This window comes from Eretmochelys imbricata, chromosome 8 (genome assembly GCF_965152235.1).
Source record: "Eretmochelys imbricata isolate rEreImb1 chromosome 8, rEreImb1.hap1, whole genome shotgun sequence".
Classification (NCBI taxonomy): domain Eukaryota; kingdom Metazoa; phylum Chordata; order Testudines; family Cheloniidae; genus Eretmochelys; species Eretmochelys imbricata.
The window spans coordinates 78,908,980-78,931,900 of NC_135579.1; the positions used below are offsets into that span (position 1 = coordinate 78,908,980).

The following is a 22,921-nucleotide window of genomic DNA, read 5'->3' on the forward strand; positions in this document are numbered from 1 at the left end:
ATGTCATTAAGACAGTATAGGTCTGTCCTAAAGCTCTGGGCATTCTGAACCCATAACATCATCTTCTTTGGCTCTGAGGATTCTGCAGCCTTGCCACATCTTTAGGATTGAAACGTATAAACACAACACATTACGTGCATCATGTCTTAATTTTCCAACAGGAAACTAGCATGTCTCAAGAGTTCCCTCTCTTAATCAAAACACAAACAAAACTGCAAATAATTGATACTGCATTTCTTTTGGGTTATAAGTATGTATAACTTGGGTTATAAGTATAAGCAACCAAGAAAGTAGTATTTCAAAACAAATCAGCTGAGGGAACGAGCCAAACTTCAGTGGATGGAGAAGAAAAGTCACCTGGATGCAAATGCACTGTGCCTTTATTGCTAAAGGTAAAGAAATCCATAAGCACTCTTGCTCTGTCCCGCAATAGTGAGATTCATCTTGATGCCACCAGTTTGTGTTCATAATCTCACTGTGAAATGGCCATTCTCAAGAAAATAATCGCTGTTATTGGAAGGCAGAAATATAACGTGTTCTTTCTAGAACACCCATTCTCTACCATGAGCAAATAGATGACAAACAAACAACAGTGCTGTAACTAATGGTCTCCTCTTTTTTTTTTATGCCCCCCTCAGATGCTAGTGAATCCACTGAGGACCTGGACAGTGACAGTTCATCCCTCTCATCTGAGGAAGAAGGGGAAATACGGGACAGTTCCTGAAAAATCTGTTTTGACAGAAGAGGGTGTGGTTAGCTTTTTTTTTTTTTTTTTTTCCCCTTCATTAAATTTATTGTGACAGTTTTGTTTTAAGGACAACATTTTCAAACTGGATGCCTAACTTTAGGGTAAATCCTAGCCATACATTTTCCATAAATCAGCGTAATAATACATATTTCAAAGGTACATTCAGCTTATTCAGTAATCTCGGGCATCTAGCTTTTATCTTAACAACCCAGCTCCATATTTCTCAAACAGAGCTTAAAAATCTGTCCATTTACTTAGGTGCCTAACTTTAGCCTCCTGTTATTTTTAATAAAATCTTGAGCTAAATGTTTTTCTAGTTGAATTTACTTTTTACAGTATTTCTTTGCCGTGCTGAGCCTCTATAGACGGGGTCATAATTTCTTGTTGACTTAAATGTTCATTTCATAACAATGTGTGTGTTTAGTGCAGTAAATTTAGCTTTTCATATTTAGGTGCATTGTGCAGGATCCAGTGAGGACATTTTTTTCTGGCTAGAGTAGTAGTGAACTTTTGAATTGTTAGCATGATGTTGTTTTAAATCAGCATAAGCTCGAAAATCAGTAGAACTGAATAAATTCATTAACTGCAGGTAATGCTACTACATTCATGACTTATAAATATTTCTTATTTTGTGTACCTTTGTATTGTGATTTCATCTGTTGAAATCAGACATTGTAGACATTTCCTAGTTTTAATGGAATATCTTCTCAGATTTATCTCTAATTTAAAATAAAAACATGAATCTCTATGCAGCATCTTTCAACACATCATCTGCTGGCAAAGAACATTTGCTGTAAAACTCTAGAGTAGACTTTGATTATCCCATAGTACACATCCATGTCATGAGTCACTTCATACCTGTCAGCCTGTTTTTGGGTTAGATCCCATGTCTATGGTATTTGCTATAGTGGGACTGCACACACAGCCTGGGGCAGTAAAGCTCCAATACACCTACCTGGCACTATTAGTCTCAAATCATTGAGGTCCAACATAGCATAGGGGATCTGCACATGCAGGGCTGCTTACAAACAAGTCCTGATCTTGCAATATACTTTTCATGTAAGTTCTCAACTCAGCATCGTTAAATCCCTTACCCGCCTTCTAGTTTAAGATGACCCAAGTGATAGGAACTTGGAAAGCCAGTCCTCGACTATTAGCACATAGTGGCCGCAATTCAGATTGAGCGCTCATGTCAGGCACTCCCAAACATACACAGAAAAACAGTTCCTGCAGAGGACATAAAGTCCAACTAGACAGGAAAACAGCAGCACAGAGAAGTGAAAGGACTTGTCCAAGATCACATAGTGGTTCCATGGCACAGCCAAGGAGAGAACTCAGGTCTACTGACTCCCACTCCCTTGTCCTATTTCACTGACCCATTGTGGTAGTCCCACTAGCTTCTTATCCATCATGCTTCTCTCAGAAGACTTTGGTAGCTCTGTCTGTGCAAGATGGTCACTGTTAACCTGTGCCTGATATCCCTCGAACCCTGATCAATTTTTCCACCAATTTTCGTGGGTCTACAGTATGCTTTCATCACCTCCTAGGAATCAAATATTCATCAAATGCACCATTCATTGGGCCATCCAATTAATCAAGTGTTGGCGAGAGAGTTGATGCCTGGTTAGCACTGGACAGTTGTAGAATACATGCCATTGTTTCTGACAATAACACCACATCTCCTTTCCCCAGCTGCCCTTCCACTCACTATACCAACCCCCATCACCCTGGCTCCCTAACCACTTTTGATGGATGGCAGGGAATCCAAACTGCAGTATCCAAAGAAGTTGGAATTAGGAAAGAAACCACAGCAAGTCACATCTCTAACTCTTTTCTGTGCCCTGGGTTCTTGGTAAATTCAAACAACCAAACTTCTCCCTGTCTGGTGACAGCATCCTGTGCCCTACTTTATTTTTACAATTCATAGTAATAAAGAAAAATAACACAAGAAGACCAGCTAATCTTTTACCCACTTTTACAAGGACCTTTGTCCATGGTTATAGATACTTTCATGTTACTTTCACTTCAAATGAAATATTAGGTCTTTCATAATCTCTGATTGCTGCATTCAGGCTCAGAAGCCACAAGTTACTGGAAACAAGTCTTGCACCTGTTTGCATAAATATGCATGAGCAATAAACCTCTCATTTTAACGAAACAATGTAACTGCCAAAGCATATTTGATAGAAAATTAGTTTCATCTGTAGAAAATAGTGGGATTCTTGTTCTTAAGATTCATGGGATACAGTGGAAATTAGAATTCTACAGATATTAACAAACCGGGCACTTCATCTGTGTATGATTAATATTTGGCTGAGGCACATGGTTTTGTAATAGATACAATTTGCATTACTCTTCTAAACGCTTGCTGTTTTTCATTAATTGTGCAGAAATGGCTCGCCCTTATTTTTACACCAGTCCAGTTTAAGCTCTTTTGTCACAGGCGAACACAACCCTGATTTGTTTTTAAATGTAAACGCTATTAAATCTGCCTTTCAGATTGAAAGTATTCATTGCTTTAAAATGATAAAATAAACATAACTGGGCATAATTCTTTTGGTTGTAGTTAGAAATAAAATTCATCAGAGCAAAGCTGCAAACCATCACCCAGGCTTTTGCCATATAGATAGAATTAAATCTTAATGTTTAACAGATGCATTTAGCATTGTTTTCCAGATTGCCTTCAATCGCTTTCACCTTTGTTGGCAAAATGGTGCTACCAATTTGAACAATGGGGATGACTCCCAATTTTCTCCATGACTAGTTCAAACACAGTTTTTTAATTTCACCAATATTTGATAAATGTTTATTTTAAGGCAAATGCTTAACACAGTGAAAGAGTGGGTTACTGATGATGCCTGAGTAGCTCAGTTTTATACCCATCGTGGTCAAGGACAAAGATATAACAAGCTCTTCCTAGGAGGCAGTGAAGCTAAGTGATGGGATTGGGTCTGCCCTATTACAGAACTGTGTTCTATTCCCAGTTTGTGTGACCTGTATTTGGGATAAGAGGCATTGTTTAATAATGAGAGAGTTATAAAGAGTACAGACTCATCAGCATGAAAAGTGAGTCTAGAATTCATGTTGTCTTGATTCCCAGTTATTGTCGTTCGTATTTCTCTGCTCCAGGAGTTATCCCATTCCCAGACAGTGTGAAGAGGGGAGGCTGCTGCCCATGTGCTGCCACCAAAGGGGTAGATGAGGTTCTGAGGCCATGTGCTGGGTCTGTGGGGATTGTTGCAGGGGAGTGCAAACCAGTCTCTCCTAATACAGTACTGTAGTATGTTTGTACTAGAGAATTCTTAATATGATCGAGTGATGTGACTTTTATCAAACATACTCTAGGACTTTGGAAAGCATAAAAAAATTAAAAAGCTTGATCATGTATCAAATGGTCTGTATGCACTGTAGGTGAAATTCATCTCTGTGCAAAAGGCCAGCACAAATCCTATGCAACACTTAGGCCTAGGCTACACTGCGGGGGGTTCGAACTAAGATACACAACTTCTGCTACGCTATTCACGTAGCAGAAGTTGAAGTATCTTAGTTCGAGTTACCTGTCCGTCCTCACAGTGGTGAGTCAACTGCGGCAGCTCCCCTGTTGACTCCTCTTACTCCTCCTGCCGAGCCGAGCCGGTGGGTAGTGAAGATGTACCCTTAGTCCGTTAGGTGGGACTTAAACTGTGCATAGTCCTGCGCTGGCTCTATATGTTCTACATGAAGGTATTTATCATCAAGGGCCTGATCTTTAAGGATGCTGCCTTTCCGCCACTGAAGTCTGTAGGCGTTGAGTATGCTCAGCACCTTGTAACTTGGGGCCCCCAAAGAGTAAATGTACAGCTGTGACAGTGTTACTCAGTTCAAGCTGTTTGCTCACAAACATTGCATTCTGTCTTTAAATTCCAAACAATTTCCCTGAAAACACTTACCAAACAAAAAAAAAAAAAACACCATACACCATGAATTTGTGTTTGTGTCGTTGCTATGGAATTTTAGTTCAACTGGATGCAGATGCAGATTCTGTTAATAAGGAAAAAAATGAACTGTGTGCTCCAGTGAACAAAGATTACCCTATGTTTGTATTAGAATGTTGCTATGGTAGTGCATATGGTTTTGTTTGATAGAAATTTGCCGTGAAATGGAAGGAAATCATGTATGCAGGACAAACAAAAAAGAAATTGCAGCAAAGAAAGTTCAGTATAAATACTGAAAGTGAAAGGGCTGTCATAGATGATATATTAAATCCAGGAAAACATCACATAGATAATGTAGACTTTTTCCTGCCAGCTTTTTTATAATTTGGTAATAGAACTGCACTCCCACTGTGTCACAGGCCTGTATGACTGATGGACAATGGAATAGTTTCTAATGATGTTTTTCTTGTTATAGCTCATTTCCCATAATAACTCTATTGATCATAATAGTTTTTGTTATGGAAGCAAAGCTCCGTTGGCTAAACTTACTTTTACCACTCTATTAATTAAACCTGCTGAAAAGCCCATTACATTAGGATAGACTGGAAGGACTTTTCTCCAGGTTTAATTAACATGGTGATAAAAAGATCAGAAGCCACTGCAGCCTTTCCTATACCAGGGCTCCCATTGGTTTAGTGAGATTATATATATAACTTTTGGTAAACTACTCTAGTGGAGGCACAGCCCAAGTGATATTATCCCCTCACTCCTCAGTGTATTACTTTCAGGTCAGGATGGATGCATGTTGGCTGGTGGTGTGGGATAGCTTGCACTGAGATTTCATGTACTGTATCTGTACTGTGGATAAAATTAGTTGTCAGCCAGGTTTGTCAATCCAGCTTCTCTAACACTTGGTGTTTCCTTTTTCACCATCTAAGAGAAGAAAAGTTCCTCCACAATATATATCTCACATTTCGCTCTGCACAGTATTCCCAATGATCTCACAATGAGATGATATTGAGACAGACGTGCACAGTGTGTGAGGGAGAGAGTGTAAATGGAGTTTTTAATTAATAGTGGTGTCTGCAGCTGGTTGCACTCACCCTGCACTGGACAGGGAAGAGTTAACTCTATATTGTGGGCTGAGGAATCCAGGCCCCTTCCTCCCTACTAGGCATGCTCCAAGTACAGCAGTAGTATAAAAGGGAGCTACGCAGCGCAGTCTGGGCTGACAGCCGAGGAGGAAGAACGCTCGCCGCAGGCTCCCACCTGGGAAGTGCCAAAGGCTCCAACATCAGGAACAAGGAATGCTGAAGTCCAGGCAGAGTCTCAGATGCTGGTGGAGGTTCAGGAGAACCCAGGGCTGCCCGGAACCATCTGCAACAAAGTGTTTGGAAACCACAGAGGCACCCGAAGTATGACTATAAGAGATACAGTCGGAAGTAGTCCGGGGGGCCCTCAGCTGCCCAGCCGAGAATAGTCAGCGTATTGTGGTCAGGATCCCCGTCACTGACAGGGCCCTGAGTTGGGACCCAATGGCGTAGGGAGGACCCGGGTTCTCCTTCCCTGACCATCACCCTCCACTAGGTGGCGGCCTGAGTTCCTGACTCCGGCCATTGGGCCTTACAGCCCTGAGAGTGAGGGCAACTCCACAGACTCTGACTACTAGGTCTCGAGGCCCTGAGGCCAAGAGCAGTCCGACAGACTTATTCATGGGACAGGGTCCCCCCACCCGTCACAGTGTCACTGAGTCGCATGCAGGCAGCAAGTGTTCTCCAATGGCACATCAATCACACCAGTGTCTGACTGACTGTAAAGCTGTTTCCAGCTTGCTTTTTGTATCTTTAGTTAAATGAATATCTTTGCCACAAAGCTGTATTCCAAATAGTTAAACCACTTCTAGAGCAGGATGGAATATGGCTTCTTATTTGTTGACATTAACAGTATCCATGTAGAAGCTCAAAAGATGGCGACGCTACAGTACTAGATCACCTGCCTTCTGAATAATCCAGGAAAAGGTATTTGCTGCCAGCTACTGTTGACTGTAGGAATTTTTTCTGGGATGTAGATGCTTTTTCTGAGATCTTTTCACATTTTCCTGTTTAAAGTGCTCATTCTGCTCAAACTTCCATTCTCCATATAAAAGTTAATGGGCTTTACATGGAGGATCTAGGCATAATCGTCTCTTCACCCCACCAGGACAAAGAGCAGATCCTCCTGCAGCTTCCTGGCTACAGTTGTGGCTCCTGCCTGATACGGCCCCTCTTAAAGGGGGTGTTGGATAGTGGATTTGGCAGACTCACTGTTAGCACCTTGGCAGCTTTCCAAACTCCCCTCTGCACTACTGCAAAAATTCCATGTAGTAATGCTCTGTGGTGTGCGGGGATGTAAAATTCCCCCTCCTGGGTTCTGTGACCTTGTATGTACTCTTTGCAGAAGCATGTTAGTTCTACTGCTTTCAGGCCACATGATTCCATGCAAAGAGGAAACAGAATTTGCCCCTGGTTGGGCATTTAGTTTTTTCAGATTATTTGCTTGAATTTTTTGTACCATTGCATGTTCAATAAAAATTCCATTTTTGTGGATCTTCTGAAACTTCTACCCAATGGGCTTTCTCAATATTCACAATCTTGTTACATGTATCCACATTTGCACATGCCTCTTGCCTCCAAAATTCATCTTGTGCTGCCCTGTTATCTCACCTTGGTAAGATTTTTATTCCAAAAGAAAAGGAAATTAATGTAGTGGAAAGAGAAATAACTTTGTATTCAGTTAACTTGTTGAATCCAAGCAGAGTCTGTTTCTCAAGATTATTTTGCTCTTCCTAAACTTCCATTACTTATTTGAAACTTTCAGTGGCCTTTTCCTCCTTTATTACATATAACTACCACTTCTGCCTGTTAAGTGTTAGAAGGTGTTTTCCAGTATATGTTTATTTTCCTTTCCATTGGAATGCTGAGGGCTCTTCCAGCATCACAGTTAATATTGATTTGCACCCTTGTTAGCTGTCTTAACAGCTTTCAGGGAGTCAGTAGACTGAATGATCCCTGTGCTCAGTCAAAAGAGGGGCTTCTGCTGGTTTGGGCATCTGGGACTGCTCCATAAGTGGTATGGAGGATTGCAACAGTAGCTGCTGTGTGGTCATCTCATTTTGTGCCATCTGTATAGCAGAATGGTTTGGAGTTGTGAAGCAAACTTTTATTCCAGTCTCTCACTGAAAAGATTCAGCTCTGTGAGCTGCACTTATAAGTAGGATAAGCAGATGGCTGTGCTAATGAGAACCTAATGGGGAGGCTTTCTGTGAAGATGAATTCACATGTGTTCTCATAGGGAGCAATATGGAACAGAGTGTAAGTTAGACCAACCCTGAAGCTGCACTAATTCTCACCGGTGCTGGGCAGGTCCCTGCACAATCCCAGAATATGGGGCTTGCAAAGGTGTCCTTACCACTGTATGTTCCACTCCCTGCCCTCCCTCTATCCCTGACTCTCACACAGGAATAGAATGACTGAGCATCAGGCCTAACGTGTTTCCACCCATCAATTTAAAATGGACCCTGTACTCATACCCAGGCTATGTCTGAACAATACACCACTTTTGGTGGCATATAGGGTAGATGTAGCTACACACCTCAGTGAAAAGCAATCTGCATCCACACTCTGGTGTATAGCTACACATATCACCGAATGGCTGTGGCAGGGGGTTGGTAGCAGGGAAAGGCTTCAGCAACTGCCTGCTGCTAGAGCCTTTCACTACAGTGAGGAGCTTTTGCTCCCTCTCTCTCCCCCACCACCCAGCAGAAGCCTTTCCCCACTGTCGAAGTCTTTACCTGCAATGCTGAAGATGAGAAGTGAGAAGATGGTGGAGACTTAACCTGCTGCCTCCCCACTGCTGGAGTCCTTACCTGCAATGGTGAAAGGCTACAGCAATGGGGGCTGCCAGAGTCTTTCCCTCCAGTAGCGAAAAGCTACAGCAGAAAAGAGCTGACAGCGTCCCAGCTGACAGCTCCTTTTCCCTGCAGTGGAGAAAGGCTCCGGCAGCAGGGCACTACTTGACTAAAAATAGCAGTGTAGAAGGGAAGGCACAGCTTGGGTGAGTAAAGTCATGTAAGGTATGTACTTGGGAACATACCCACACCCTCTACTCACCTAAGTTGTGCCTTACCGTCTACATTGCTACTGAACCCCTTGCTAGTGGGGCTACCTGAGTACATGCTCTACGCTCTGCTGAACGAAGCATCCAGTGTTGACATAGCCCCAGACTCCTATTACAGGCCAGGAACTTACCCACTCTCCGCAGATGGCCCATATTGTGTGTGCTGTGCACAAACGGGGGCAGAATTAAAACTGGTGTGCGTGATGCAGAGATGGCTGTGTGGGATGGTGTTAGAAACTTCACTGAGATTCTCCTGACATTTTTATGTTTAAATTTTAATCTGTATCTTCTTAATAAGCTTCACACTAATTTCTGCTCCCAACTACACCCATGCATCCCTATTGGCTTTCATGGGATTGCTCCAGTACACCTGAGAGCAGAAGTGGGCAGGGAAGGGCAGAGTTGTAGAAGAAATAGTTTTTCTATCTTAAATTCTCATTAACAAATGTCTTGGTTTTCCAGCCAGACCATCTCAAACTGCGATTCTGTCATCTTTCATAAGCTAAATGGGTCAGACTTAGTCAGTACTTGGAGTGTTAGATCTCCAAGGAAATCACAGGTGTTGGAGCAAGTGATTTCTCTGACTCAGTAGGTTTCATGGTTTGCTTCTAATCTTGTACTGAGCTAGGGTCCCCAACATAGTGCTAGAAGGAACTGCTGGTGTTTTGAGATGAGATTAAAAATGGAATACCTGTGCACGTGTTATTAAAAATCCCATTGTGCTGTTTACAAAAAGATAAGTTAACATTTATCACCTAGCCATATTCCATTCTGGGTAATTACATGTGGCTACCTTAAAAAATTCCCCTATAATGCGAATTAGAGAAACTGTCCTTCATCTCCATCTAAAAAACATAAAAACATTTCAGAGTAGCAGCCGTGTTAGTCTGTATTCGCAAAAAGAAAAGGAGGACTTGTGGCACCTTAGAGACTAACCAATTTATTTGAGCATGAGCTTTCGTGAGCTACAGCTCACTTCATCAGATGCATTCAGTGGAAAATACAGTGGGGAGATTTATATACACAGAGAACATGAAACAATGGGTGTTACCATACACACTGTAACGAGAGTGATCACTTAAGGTGAGCTATTACCAGCAGGAGAGCGGGGGATGGGGGTGGGGGGGGACCTTTTGTAGTGATAATCAAGGTGGGCCATTTCCAGCAGCTGACAAGAATGTCTGAGGAACAGTGGGGCGGTTGAGGGGGGAATAAACATGGGGAAATAGTTTTACTTTGTGTAATGACCCATCCACTCCCAGTCTCTATTCAAGCCTAAGTTAATTGTATCCAGTTTGCAAATTAATTCCAATTCAGCAGTCTCTCGTTGGAGTCTGTTTTTGAAGTTTTTTTGTTGAAGAATTGCCACTTTTAGGTCTGTAATCAAGTGGCCAAAAGAGATTGAAGTGTTCTCCAACATTGCGCATTTCAGTTGTGGATGAAGTTACATACATACGTGTATGTGTATATATATATTGAAGTTGTTCATATAAAAAGCTCATCTCTTCAGTTATAGTAATCTCAGTTCATCATCATAGTCCAGACATTAGCTATCCTTTTTTTAGCATTTGCTTTTTTATGGTCTTTGTAGATGTAACTGGATGTTTAATTCTTTCAATAATTTATCAGGTAGAGGCTTAACCCAGAACCAGCGCCTCTTGAGATTAATATATTATAGATACCAACCTGTCATTACAGCTCCACTTGCTTCCTCTGTTCATGATTTCCACACCTGTGGCAATGTTCTTGGCGGTGTGTTCAAAGTTAGCCATGTGTTGTTTCCCTCCTGATCTCTTTACATTTCATCCTTTTATGTGAATATTTAATAAGTGAAAACATGAATAAAGGTGAAGAGCTGTGACATGTCAGTATTAAATGCAGATGTGAGGCAGACCGAACAGTAGCTCCACCCAAAGGGCTTTATCCTGCAAGGTGCTGAGCATTTAAGCATGTACTTAACTTCAGGCACACACATACACCCTTTTAAATCAGTGGGACGACTCATGTGCTTAAATATACACATAGTCTTAAGTGCTCTGCTGGATCATGGCCAGTGGGTTCAGCATAGGGAGGGGACACGTCAAACCCAAATACACCCCAGCTAACACACTCTCAGCTGTTTTGTCTAGGCAGGGATCTCAAACTCCCAGCCTACAGGCCGTAGCTGGCCCTCTCAATATCCAGCTCCTATGACACATTTAAATTGTCAAGTTTTCATTTACAGAGACAAGTTTTCAGCTTCAGTGGCTGCACTGTGAACCCTCCAAATGTGAGCCAAGATAGGATTTGTGTTTTCCTTGGGAAACTATTTCACCTCTGTACTAACTAGTAGCTAAACATTTTCAATTAATACACGCTTAATTCTGCGCCCCGGGGGGAAGAAAGGATTGGAACGGGATCCACCATTCTGAGGAGAGTGCTCTACCCACTGGACTATGCAGTAATTCTCAGGCGCTCTCTTTCTCTGACCCAATGATTATTTAAGTGTTTTATCCACAATGGAACAGTCATTGGGTCAGAGAGGAATGACTCTACAGTCCAGTAGTTAGGGCACCCCTGAGAGGTGGGAGACCCTGGGTCTAGTTCCCCTGCTCCAATGACTTAATCCACAATAGAACAGCATCAACAGGAGAGACTGAGGGAGCCCCTCCCATCAGAATATCCTGTAGCCCAGTGGTCAGAGCACTCTCCTGAGATGTGGAGACCCCCCTGTTGCAATCCTTGCTCCCCCTCCTGCAGAGAGGGGTAATTAAACCTGGTTTCCCACATTCCAGGCAAGTGCCCTAACCACTGGGCTAACAGCTCTGAAGTTGACAGCAGCAGCACCAGCTTCTCCAGATATTTTATGTGGTGCAATGCAGGCATCTAATTAATTCCTGCAAGAAATACTTAAGTGCCTAAGCCTCCTGACTACAAGCAGCAGATTCCTATTCATGGATAGCTAGTGCAGCTAGCTGCTTTTCTGTAGCTAGCCTTAGTTGCCCATCTCAATGAAAGGGGTGGGGCTTAAAACACACCCTTGTCATCAGGGTCTCCCATTGGCTAGTTTAGGCAGCTCCCTGCTTAGCATGCTGGCTTTCGTAGATTGCATTCGTAGGCACCTAGCTCTCCCCATTAATTGTATAGGGAGCCTAACTTAGGTTTGTGAATTGCAGTGTTCCTGTGATTTTTTAGGTTGGAATGCCTAAGTCCCTTTGTGGGTATAGGCCTGAGAAATCTTAGGTTCCATTTCAGGCTCTTCAGAGGAGTGTGCTTCAATGGCTACAGACTCCTATGTTTCAACCCAACCCAACCCTGTCTCTTCCCCACTTCTGGTTCCTCGTCCCATTCTCCTTACCTAGGCTGTCCCAGTCTCTACTTCTCAGGCTTTTCATCTTTGTTCCAGTTTCCTTGCCCACCAAGTCCAAGGCTCACCCCTCAAAACTCCCCATCCCAATACCACTGTGTCCCCCTACTCCCTCTCCTAGTCTCCTGGCCCAGGCAGTCCCAGTCACTACCCCCGCCCGAACTCCCAGTCTCCGGTTCTGTATCATCCCCATTCTCTTTGGCCCAATCTACTCTCCCACCCTCCAACAGGTTTGATTCTTGCTACCTCTACATTTGACTGAAGCAGCTTCCTCCTCCACTCTACCTGGGCCCAGCAGGAAGGTCATTGAGAGCACAGGAGAGAGAGAGGCTCCCTGCTCTTAGTTCAGGATCCAGAACAACCTGCAGCAGCCCAGAGCTGCAATTACAGGTAAAGTCCTGCTCAGCCCCAGGCTGAAGCATGCCCTGTGTGAACAAAATATTTGGGGAATTTAGCTGCTAAAATCTTAAGTCTCTGTGCACATATGCACACTGCAATTGTTTAAATGCATATAACTTCACCTAATGTGGGCAGAATTTCACAGGGACAGCAAAAGACACATCCTTGTCCCAAATGTCAAGTCCCTTCTCTAAGGTACGGGTTTGCTTATAGATTATCAAAGAAGGCCACTAGAATTTTTTTTTTAACATGGGTAAAACAATGTATTTTTCCATAGTCATGTTTTCAGAAATGGATTATGTGTTTTCGCTAAAATTCCCACACACACACAACCCTCACACCACCACCACCCCTCCAAAAAAACCAAAAAATAACGCTGAAACAGACACCCAGCATGGAAAATTTCAGCCCCAACATTTAAAGTTTAGCAAAGTTATAAGCAACTGAAAGCAGGGTCTTATAATGGGGAGCGCCAGACAACCGTAGTAAGTGCTGTTAGGACCACTGACCCACCACTGTGGGATTGCATTGCTATGGTCCTGTTTCTGAAGCTGCTCCATGGAAATAAAGGTGATCAGGGAATTGGTCTGTGTTAGGTTAATGATTGAAGTGAACATCTACATACATCTGCTCCCTATCAGGTAGTCTGTGATAGAATTTTAGAGGCATTCCAACAGAGATGGTTGACTATAATTCTTGAATTCAACTTCCTGGCTAGTGTTGCTTGTTCTCTCTCTGCTCCCTCCCCGAATCAGGCATCAAATAAGGGAACTTGAATACCTTCCTTAATTTTGTTGCTCAGGGTCGGTGGGGGTATTAAAATACAGCCCAGATACTTACAAGCACATAGAATACAACAATTGTTAGAATATTGGATTCCTTCAATCTTTTGGGTGCATAGTGGTGCTCATTATGGTAATCAGTTCTTTCCAGGTGAATAGATTGGCATATCAAAGTCTTTACTGGAGTTCATGGAATCTGGCCCTGGTTATAGGAAGCTCTGCTTTGTATAGGATGGTTTGGTTTTGTATTGTTTGGGGTGGGGAGGGGTGAAATATTTAATGTCCTGTTTTTCAGAAGTGTTGAGCACCCACAGCTCCCTTTGGCGTGAACGGTGCAAGGTCCCCAGTACCTATAAAAAGCAGGCCATAGATCTGCTTTAGTATCCCTCTATCGGGAAAGGAATAATATATCTTGAAGGGGGATTCAGTGCTTTCTTTTGCTCAATAAATAAAATTATAATAATGCATACAGAATTTAGTTGTAACCCCTGCCATTTACATCATGAGTATACTGTTTCCCGTTTTTATGTACAAAGTGCATGGTTTTCTGTTGAGGTAATTGAGGGGATGGAGAGTTCCATAGAAGCTGCAGATGAAAATAAGTGGGAGGTGAAATTTACAGTATCAAACTTTGTGGGGTTTAGTATTTTTATTTCTCTGCTATTTCCATTTCACAGCTGTGTAGAATATAGTTAATTCTGTTATTACTGATCCCTGTTCTACACACACACACACTCTGTATGATATTTTGACTTTGGGAGATTTGCCTTTGACTTCTGTGGGGCCAGAATTTCACCTTTTCTTTTTAACAGGATAATTCCATTTAGTATATCTTGCTTCCCATTCTGTTTCTGCAATCCTTACTCCTTGACTTCAGGAAGACTGCTCTTAGTAAGGCTTACAGGATTAGGCCCATAACTTGTAAAGCATTAAAGGCCAAACGCATGTCATTCTTTCTGGGGCATGACTACTACCCTGCTTTATGAGAGTTGGAAGTGTCATTATGTGTGTTTTTTAAAAGGGCCCTAATTCACTCTGGTTAACTTTTAATATTGAATGTATTGAATAAAATACAATAAACTAAAGGTACAGTCACAAACTAAAACTAGGGGTGGCTAGGAATGAAAATACAGCTACTGTGTACGTGTCTGTGGAGGACATGCCCTTTTCATTCCCTCTATCCAATAAACCAGCACATACAAATGGTGAACTCTCAGCAAGAGTTAGTTTGTTGGCAATACCCCAGGCATGAGCTATGTACAGTCTACATCCTGATGTATACACCCTTTGTTGCTAGATTTAAATGGGAGCCCAACAAAAGTGCCTCACTGAATTCCATACTTTTTCTGTCAGCAAATATTATACAGACAAGTTTAGGTATAGGTAAGACTGGGGGCCAGGTGGTAAATTCCAATACAAGCTAAAGTTTTAATGCCTTGAGGGGGAAAACCTGACTGAGCAGAAAATACCAAGTTATAATTTTTCAGGTGAGGCATTCGCTGCCGAACAGTGAAGTTCTGAGACCTTTGGCCATTTATTTGGTGATAGTATTTATGTCTAACCTTAATGGAAGTTACCTTAAACCTAAACTATAACACCAGACTACTGATGCGTGTCTTTTCTGGTGCCACTCACAGTGACCGTATTCTATGACTATGGAAACAAACACCCACATCAGCTTCTTGAAAAGAAGAATTCTTTACTTTAAGAATATAGTGAAATATTTTGCTAGAGGGCCGTATTGGTGACAAGAGGGTAGAAATGACAGAGAAATCTACGCTATCATAGTTTTATTGTCAGTCCTGTCTATAGTGCAGCTTGTAGCAGCCGGCATTAGTACAAACATTGATGCAGACTTCCTCAGCTTCTTATAGCCTTAGTAAAAAAAAAAGTGTTTTTCTTCACATATCCTAGTCATCTACCCTTTGACCACACTGATAATCAAACTTAATTAACATCTACAAAATATAGTTTAATTATATTTAAAAAGGGGAGGAAGGGAAAGGGAGAGAAGCTGGCCTTAACTATTGGAAAAGTACTTGAAATTCTTCACATTCTTCTCCTGTTAACAGCATGTTTACTTTTAATCACTGGGTTATTAGGATTAACACAAGTCATTGCTTCAAGCTCATTTTAGTGAAAGCAAACTACCTCCTACAGACTCAAGGAAACATTCTTTTTCCACATAAATGTATTAATTTTCAAGAAGCAACTATACAAAGTAACGTGAGCCCTGGCTAACTCTTCCAACCCACCATTCAACATTGTGGTGCATGTATACATTCTAATTAAACACACTCTGTTGCAAATTTCAGGATAATTTGAATATTTTGACAATGTAATGAACAAAGCAATCTCTATTTTGGAGATTTGATCTTAAATCTACTAAGTAGTTTTCATCTGTTTTAGTGAATAGGGGACTGCACTTTGTGTAGAGCAATTTTTTCCCCCGAACTAATAATTTTAAAGTCTATCAGTCATGATTAGTTCCAAGGTAGAGCTTGTTTTAGGTTTCAGAGGAACTGAGTTTGCAGAAGTTCAAGCTTCTGCTACAGAAAGCTTCCACGTTTAGCCAAATTGTCTATTACCTGTCAAAATTTTCTACTAAGAGTAAACTTAGGTAAATATTTCTTTATTAAATGATTAAATCCATAAATAAATTCTTTTAATTCATTGAATATAAAATTAAAACCATTTACAACTTATTCCAGTATTACGAGGGGAATGGGGGGGTTCAAAAAAAAAAAAAAAAAGAGAGAGCTACATTTTGATAAATAAAATACTCAGCTTTAAAACAACTGATTTCTGTTTGCAATTAAACTATAGTTGGTACATAATAGCTGCCACCAGTGAGCTCTCTAAAGTGCCCACCTCAGGAAGGAATGTATCTTCCAACGCATGTTTGGAAAAAAATAAAAAAAAGCATAGTGTTAAAACTGAACAGTTTTTAAAGTTTTCATAACCAGAACAAACATTTATCTGATCAGTTACAAACAGAAAACAGCACATGATTAAGGTAAGGTGCTCCAAAAAGAAGCAATAAAGTTGCTCCAATTCTATGAAGCTTTAAGTATGCTTAAATCTCTGTTGCATTAGTGTCCAGTTGCACAGGGTCCTCTTGTAGTAGTATCTCAATGTTGCCCTCAAATGGCACCATTTCCACAGAGTTCTTTTCTCCATCGCTTGTTACTTCAGAATTCTGATAAATCCCCACCCCCATCACAATTTAGTCCCTAAATTTGTGAATGTCATTGAACAGTCTGTAATAGGGGTAAGCTTCATTTGCATGTGGACAGTTGTAGTTGCATTTGCAAGACTGGATCATCATTACATTCTTAGTGAAAGTTTCTCCATCATCACAGCGGAACCTGATCTTGACGGTCCTGGTCTGATGGGGGGTACAGCATCTTCCGTCCACACAGGAGCCACAGTATTTGGGGCGATACTTCTTCACACTGGAACATCCAGCATAAGTAAACTTCATTGGGGCTTGTGACTTCTTGGTCTTGGTGCATTTCTTTCCCTTCTGTATGGAAGAGGAAATATTATTAGCAAAAGTTTTCTTTGTAACATCTACCTTCCACCCAGACCCATCTGGGGGGGGAAAAAAAGGGGCTATCAGAGATCTGTATTTACCTTTAGGGAACCATAACTGGGCTGTTCACATGGCCGCACTTCACATATCCTGGTCTCTTTGACTAGTCTACAATCAGGATTATCATTGGTGATCCTGGTAGAGATACCAGTTCCACAAGTCTTTGAACACTGGGACCATGAAGTTGTCTGCACAATGCATTTGAAACTCTCAAAAGATCGGCTGTATGGCTCAGATCCAAAGACTAGAAAGGAGGAGAAGAAGAAGAAGAACTTTGCATAAAGTTTCTCATATATCTTGGTACCTCTTCTCAATGAGGAGTACAGCAAAGCACTATACTCCTTGTATTAAAATATCCCCTCCCAATACAGAATATGCCCAATAGCCTTACTCACCAGGTAGCATTTTCAGTCCTCCTTTCACAACGGCAATCAGCTCATTGTTCCTGGTTAATTCACCTTCTGAAGCATCCAGACCAAATTCTTTGTTGAAGAAACCTTCCAACTCCTCAGGAGCATCTTTGGTCTCATCACAGACCCATTCTTCACAGCACTGGCCAGGGACTTTAACCAGCCTTGGGTTGGCACAGCCCAGGTTAGGGAGAGAGAGTTCTTGTGGGCAGAGCGGGATGCAGCCCACAGCTCCATCTATGCATGTGCACTGGTGTTTACAGTTGGGCTGGAAACTTTCACCATTCTGGTAGATTTTTGAGTTATATTCACATGGTCTCCCCTCGGATTGTGCTGCAGAGATTCATAAAGAGAGAAAGAAGGGAGTTAGAGGTGAGATCCGCTCTTTTAAACACATGCATATTTGCTGCTCTGCTAGATTCGAGTTATGGTAAAGTTCCCTACAATCCCCTAGAGACTCTAGGCTAGAACAATAAGTTAGTCAGGAATCACTTTTCCTTATGCGCGTTTAGCGGAGCCCAGACATACTGAATTGCATTCCAGACTGCTGAAGTCATATGCCTTTCTGCCAAGCTACCAACAACAAAGCATAACCATACATGGACTCAAAATTACTAAACTTGGGCACTACGGGGACTATTATTATTTTTAAAGGAGCCAAACCACATGCCTCTTACCTCTGCAGATCCCCTTCTGAGCCGTGGTACTGGCGCCGAAATTGCATTCCAGCCCCTTGGTGTGATCACAAGGCTGGGTCTTACTGCAGTCCTCGTTGAGTTGTTTAGCGCAGACTTTACAGCAGCCGCAGCCGTCCAGAACCAGACCGACTCCCGGGGCACATTTGGGCACCTCCAGAGGGCACTGGCAGGCGGCCGGGCAGGCGGAAAGCGCCTAAGGAACGAAGCACATTAAAAGCCGATGAGTGTATGTGCTAAATGGCCCATGCACAGAGAGACAAACCCGAGACTTACAACAGCCCCATGGTACGGACAGCAGCGCTGGTCCGCACCTAGGAGTTAGCGACGCTCCCAGTTTATGCCTTCACAACACATACACCCAGGCGGTCGACTTTCCGCGGGTATATTTCGCGGCAGGAAAGTGACCAAAAAATGGCAAACAGCTTTAAAAAAAAATCCCTCGAAGATCCCAAACAAAGTTACATGCAAACGCAAACTTACCAGCCTGAATAAGTGGAGGAAGGCAACAGCCAGAAAGAAATAACTGGTGGTTTGGTAGTTCATTGTTAGCGAAGGAACTGTTTTCCTAGTACAGCTAAAATAAACTAGAGTAGAGAGAGAGCCTAAAACTTTCCCTGCGGCTTTCAAGACTACAGGCTGAGTGGATCTCTTCTTGTGCCTGTAGAGAGAGGAGTCTAAATCCTAAAGGGCTGTGAAAGCGTGTGCTGCTACGTTTTCTTCTTTTCTGAGAAGAGCAGGAAAGATAACAGGCTGCTGCCTGGATCCTCCGCTTCTCGGGGGTCCCTTTGCAGTCTGAGGAGGCAGTGAGGGAGCCACTCCTTATATACAGTGCTGATGCCGCCGCGTGTTGCAGCTGCACTGACGTTGAGCGTTCCAGAATGCTAAAGCATCCAGAATTCCAAAGCATCTCAGGAATGTTTCTTGGCGCGGTTTGCGTCCAAGCTCCTCCCTGTCTAAATTGCACCTTTTTTTTTTTTTTTTGGTCTCAATAAAGTAGTTCTACACCCTCCTTCCCCCCTAATCCCAAAACTTGAAACGATCATTTAAATAATCCTCCCTTTAAGGATCTTTTATGATCATGTGGGAAATGCATTTTAGGAAGTTCTTTTTTTAAAAAAAAAAAAGTATGTTCCGAGTTTTCAGGCTGGGAAACGCTGTATATAGATACTCCCTGTGTGTTTATTAAGTAAGTTCTGTACGACTGAATTTCACTCTGAAATATTTGGTGGTGGGGGGTCAGGAAAAGCAGCACAAATCTGTTGCTGAAATTATGCACGTTCTTATCAAGGCTAAAAAACTTTGATCCAGTGTGGGAGGGTGTGTATTTCAAACTAATGCCCTGATGGCTTACTTTTAAATATTTATGAATGGGAAAGAAACACAATAAATGGCTCCCTAGTATCTGGCAAAGTTCCATTAAAAGGTCTTCCCCTAGCTTTTTGCTTTGAGAGGTTCCCACTTTTGTTATAATCATGGAAGGTGGAGGTTCTCAAGTGCAGTGACTTTGAAGAATCACAGTTAAAAAGCTGGCTACTTCTTTACAGACCCAGTACATATATAATAAACTGACCTTGCTCGGCCCTCGCCCCCAGGTAGTGTACTTTTTTTTAAAGATCAGAATTTGGAAATGCAAATAACTCTGCTACATGTTCTTATCCTAAGCCTTGCTCTAGGAAGGGTAAATCAGACAACTTTTTTATATATACTATTCCTTGGAAAAATGAAGAAACTGCTGTACTGAGCTCTCTCTAATTTGTAATCTTTAAAGTTGAAGTCGCTGCAAGAAAGTCGCTCCTTGGTTTAGAATTATTTTAAAATCTGGATTTTGAAATTAATTAAAAGGAACCTTTTAAATTATTATATAGAGTTTACTAGCCTCGTTGCTATTTTATTCTGCCTACATACTTTAGGAGGGCAGAATAACAAACCTTAAGTTTCTATGGAATATTGACCTCTCTATGACCTTCACTGCAGCATACAGTGATAAGCAATTAAAATAAACATCTGCCTAAACTATAGGTTAACCCTGGAGGGGTGAACATTCAAAGATTGACCATGTTACTTTTGTATAGGAATACTCATACATAGACGTTTTTAAAGCTTTTAATATATTCTCTACATACCAAGTTTACATTAATCCAGTCATTTGTTATTGGGGTTGTTATTTCAGAGATAAACCCTTGAGTGCTTTAGATGTCTAGTGTTTAGGCCAGGAACAAGTTAGGAGAAAATCCCAGGCCCTGCAGCACATACATCCCTCTGCAGTCATGTTTATCACAAAAGTTTTTGGTAATCCTCGGTAAGGTTAGACTCACTTAGGGATTCCTCCATTAAGCGAAAAATTTGGGGTTAGGGCGGGGGGGAAGGGAAGAGTTCCTAGCTTATGTTGTGGCGTTTTTTAGGTTTCATGGCTGTAAGTATTTCCAGATGGTGATTCAGACACCAGACGTAACAATATTTCCATATTTGGTATAGCAGTAGCCTGCATTTTTCACATTTTTCTACTCTGTTATCCAACCACAAAGCATTCTTGACAGCTTCAAATGGTGTTAAATATAGACTTAACTTCTGTTCCCAGGGCAGGAAATTCTTTGGGATTCCTGTTTTTCACGCAATCTGTCTATCATGATTTAGTAGAAATTACAGTGGAGGAGCCAACTGTAGCTTGCTCGTTTATTGAAAAAAGCAAAGTAGTTTAGTCTGCTACCCAACAGCATTTCAATAAATCCCCATTCCAAGGATTTTTTTCTTTGCAAACAGATTACGGTTCCTAAATTTGTTTTTTTGTTGCCTTCAACGACTGAAGGTGGAAGAGCAGACCCACAGCAGAGGAGAAACTTGACAAAAACCTCCAATGCCCTTGGAAACCAGAAGTGGTGGGGAAGAAGTGGAGAGGGAGGTGATGGGCAGAGGAGGGGGGATCTGATTAACCTGTCTGCCTAGCATTTCCAAACAGTATGTGTCTCTGTGTGCTGCTCCTAAAGGATGGGCAGTTAGGGAGGGAAAGCAGCACCAGCTCTGCTGCTAGAAGGAGAGAAGCCCAGACGTCTTGTCGCCTGCTCCTTTCCACCACTGCAAGGGTTACAGAGAGGATCATTTCATGGTGACTGGTTGAGGGACTGTGCACATGTTTCAGGGTAAGTGTTGCTCCCAGTGCTAAATCTGTTTAGGGGGCTGGGGGATGTGTGTGTGTGTGTTTGGGGTTTTTTAAATACAGCAGGAATAATAGGCAGCTTTGTTGTACCTTGCTGGAGCCACAGAAAAGGGGGTTTGTTGTTGTCTTGGGAGTGCCTGCTCCTGGACTTGGCTTTAGATTGAGCGGTGTGGTGGGGGGGACTCTGCTGCCAGGGAGGTGAAGGCGACACAAGAAAGGGGCCAATATAATAGGGCCACTGTCTTCAGCAGAGGCTTGGAGCGGCAGCCTGAACCCTACAGTGCAGTTTCCAAAACATATGTGGTTTTGTTTTACTTTTCAAGCATGTATCTTTTCTAACTGGCTCCAGCCACCCCTCCCCCCAACTGCCCCCCCAAGGAATAGACCCGGGCTGATGGATAAAGTCCATCTTTGTTGATTCTCCTGGAGACCATTCTCCCTCCTCCCCATCAACACCCCCACCACCATCACCCTGGATAAATAAAGTAACATGAGGAAACCATCTGTTGACCCAAAATGGTGGCATAAGGGACCAATTTAAGCATAAAATAATTCTCCCCCACCCAACCCCCTCTGAAGGTGCCTTTACAATTATAAGAGAGACAAGGTGGGTGAGGTAATATCTTTTATTGGACCAACTTCTCTTGGTGGAAGAGACAAGCTTTCCAGCTCAATGGAAGTATTTTACTGGAAGAATTTCTGCTTTAAAGGCTCTTTCATGGTCTCCCCGTTTCAGTTATGTTTCATATGGTGCCAGGGTGGGAATGTGGAGAGTATGGATGTGAAGACAGAAACAGGCGTTTGTGTGGCTGTCATTGCACTGAAGCTAGTCTCAGCAGCAGCAGCCCCCAGAGCTGTCACTGCTGTGGAGGTGTTGCTGCCCCATGCTGGAAGGGAACAGGCTGCACTGGCCCCTGGCTTTGCTGAGGCTCTGCAATGAGGGAGAGAGAGTCTGTTGCCAGAGTCTTACTTCAGCACAAACTTAGGATGTTTCCAGCTCAGTTCCATATTTGGTGAAAGTCTTGTGAGCTTCGTCATCCATCCGATGATGGGGATGATGCAGCAGCAGCAGCAGCCACCAAGCTCCTTTTAGAAAGAGGAAATCAGGGGTCCTTGACCTGCATACCAAAAATACAGGTCACTGGAGAATCTGTGGGCATGTTTTCAATCCTTCCCTTCTGAGCCTGGGGGAGGGGCTTGGGGGGTTTCCTCCGCTGGAGAGTTTATTGATGACCGTTGTGTCTCAAGAATGAATATCATCAGTTCACCCTGGCATGTTAACCACATTAAGTTAGGGATAGGACTGAACAGCTGCGTTTGTTTTACATTGTTTTAGAGATGGACCCAAACCATGAAGTTCACATTTGGATCTGACAGTCCTCAGAGTTTGGGTGGGATGGGGGATTTGGATGATGATTTTGTTTTGACCCATTATAGAGATAGGGACCAGTGCAAAGTTTGGATCTGGGGCCAAATTTCCCCAATGCCCTCAAGGGATTTTGGTTCTGGGCCAATGTTTTGCTGTGGTTTGGTTAGAATAACAGAATCACAACTTTATGTATTTGTTTTTGTTTTCATCTGTGAAGTCATTTTGTTCAGGGTTCCATAAGGGAAAGGAAAAGGGTAGCTGTAATCGGTCAGTGCCTGGAGGAGTTCAGGAGAGTTGGGAAGAGAAGGCAGGTGTGCAGTCTAAAAGAACAGATTATTCTCTCTCTTTCTT

The 22,921-nt window shown here is 42.4% G+C and overlaps 2 protein-coding genes across 2 annotated transcripts in view; one reads left to right on the plus strand and one right to left on the minus strand.

Moving 5' to 3' along the window:
* The window catches only part of ZNHIT6 (zinc finger HIT-type containing 6), a 57,834-nt gene extending 56,776 nt beyond the window's left edge, over positions 1 to 1,058 (plus strand). The window contains exon 10 of the mRNA XM_077825363.1: positions 639 to 1,058. Coding sequence (XP_077681489.1) covers positions 639 to 724 — 86 coding nt within the window. The 3' untranslated portion in view covers positions 725 to 1,058. The remainder of the gene's footprint in view (positions 1 to 638) is intronic.
* A 14,085-nt stretch (positions 1,059 to 15,143) lies between these two features.
* CCN1 (cellular communication network factor 1) lies at positions 15,144 to 18,890 on the minus strand. The gene is made up of 5 exons (XM_077825104.1): positions 18,528 to 18,890; positions 18,027 to 18,240; positions 17,335 to 17,682; positions 16,981 to 17,183; positions 15,144 to 16,870 (listed from the first exon to the last, which is right to left on the minus strand). The coding sequence occupies exons 1-5, from the start codon at positions 18,588 to 18,590 to the stop codon at positions 16,571 to 16,573; spliced, it is 1,128 nt and encodes a 375-aa protein (XP_077681230.1). The 5' UTR covers positions 18,591 to 18,890; the 3' UTR covers positions 15,144 to 16,570.
* Positions 18,891 to 22,921: the final 4,031 nt, after the last annotated feature.

Bases quoted from the DNA above. Each gene is read 5' to 3' on its own strand.
- CCN1 (XM_077825104.1), bottom strand. From the start codon at position 18,590: ATGAACTACCAAACCACCAGTTATTTCTTTCTGGCTGTTGCCTTCCTC. The intron at 17,683-18,026 runs GTAAGAGGCATG...GAATCTCTGCAG, and splicing joins TCAGAAGGGGATCTGCAGAG to CACAATCCGAGGGGAGACCA. The intron at 16,871-16,980 runs GTAAATACAGAT...TCTTCCATACAG, and splicing joins CCAGTTATGGTTCCCTAAAG to AAGGGAAAGAAATGCACCAA.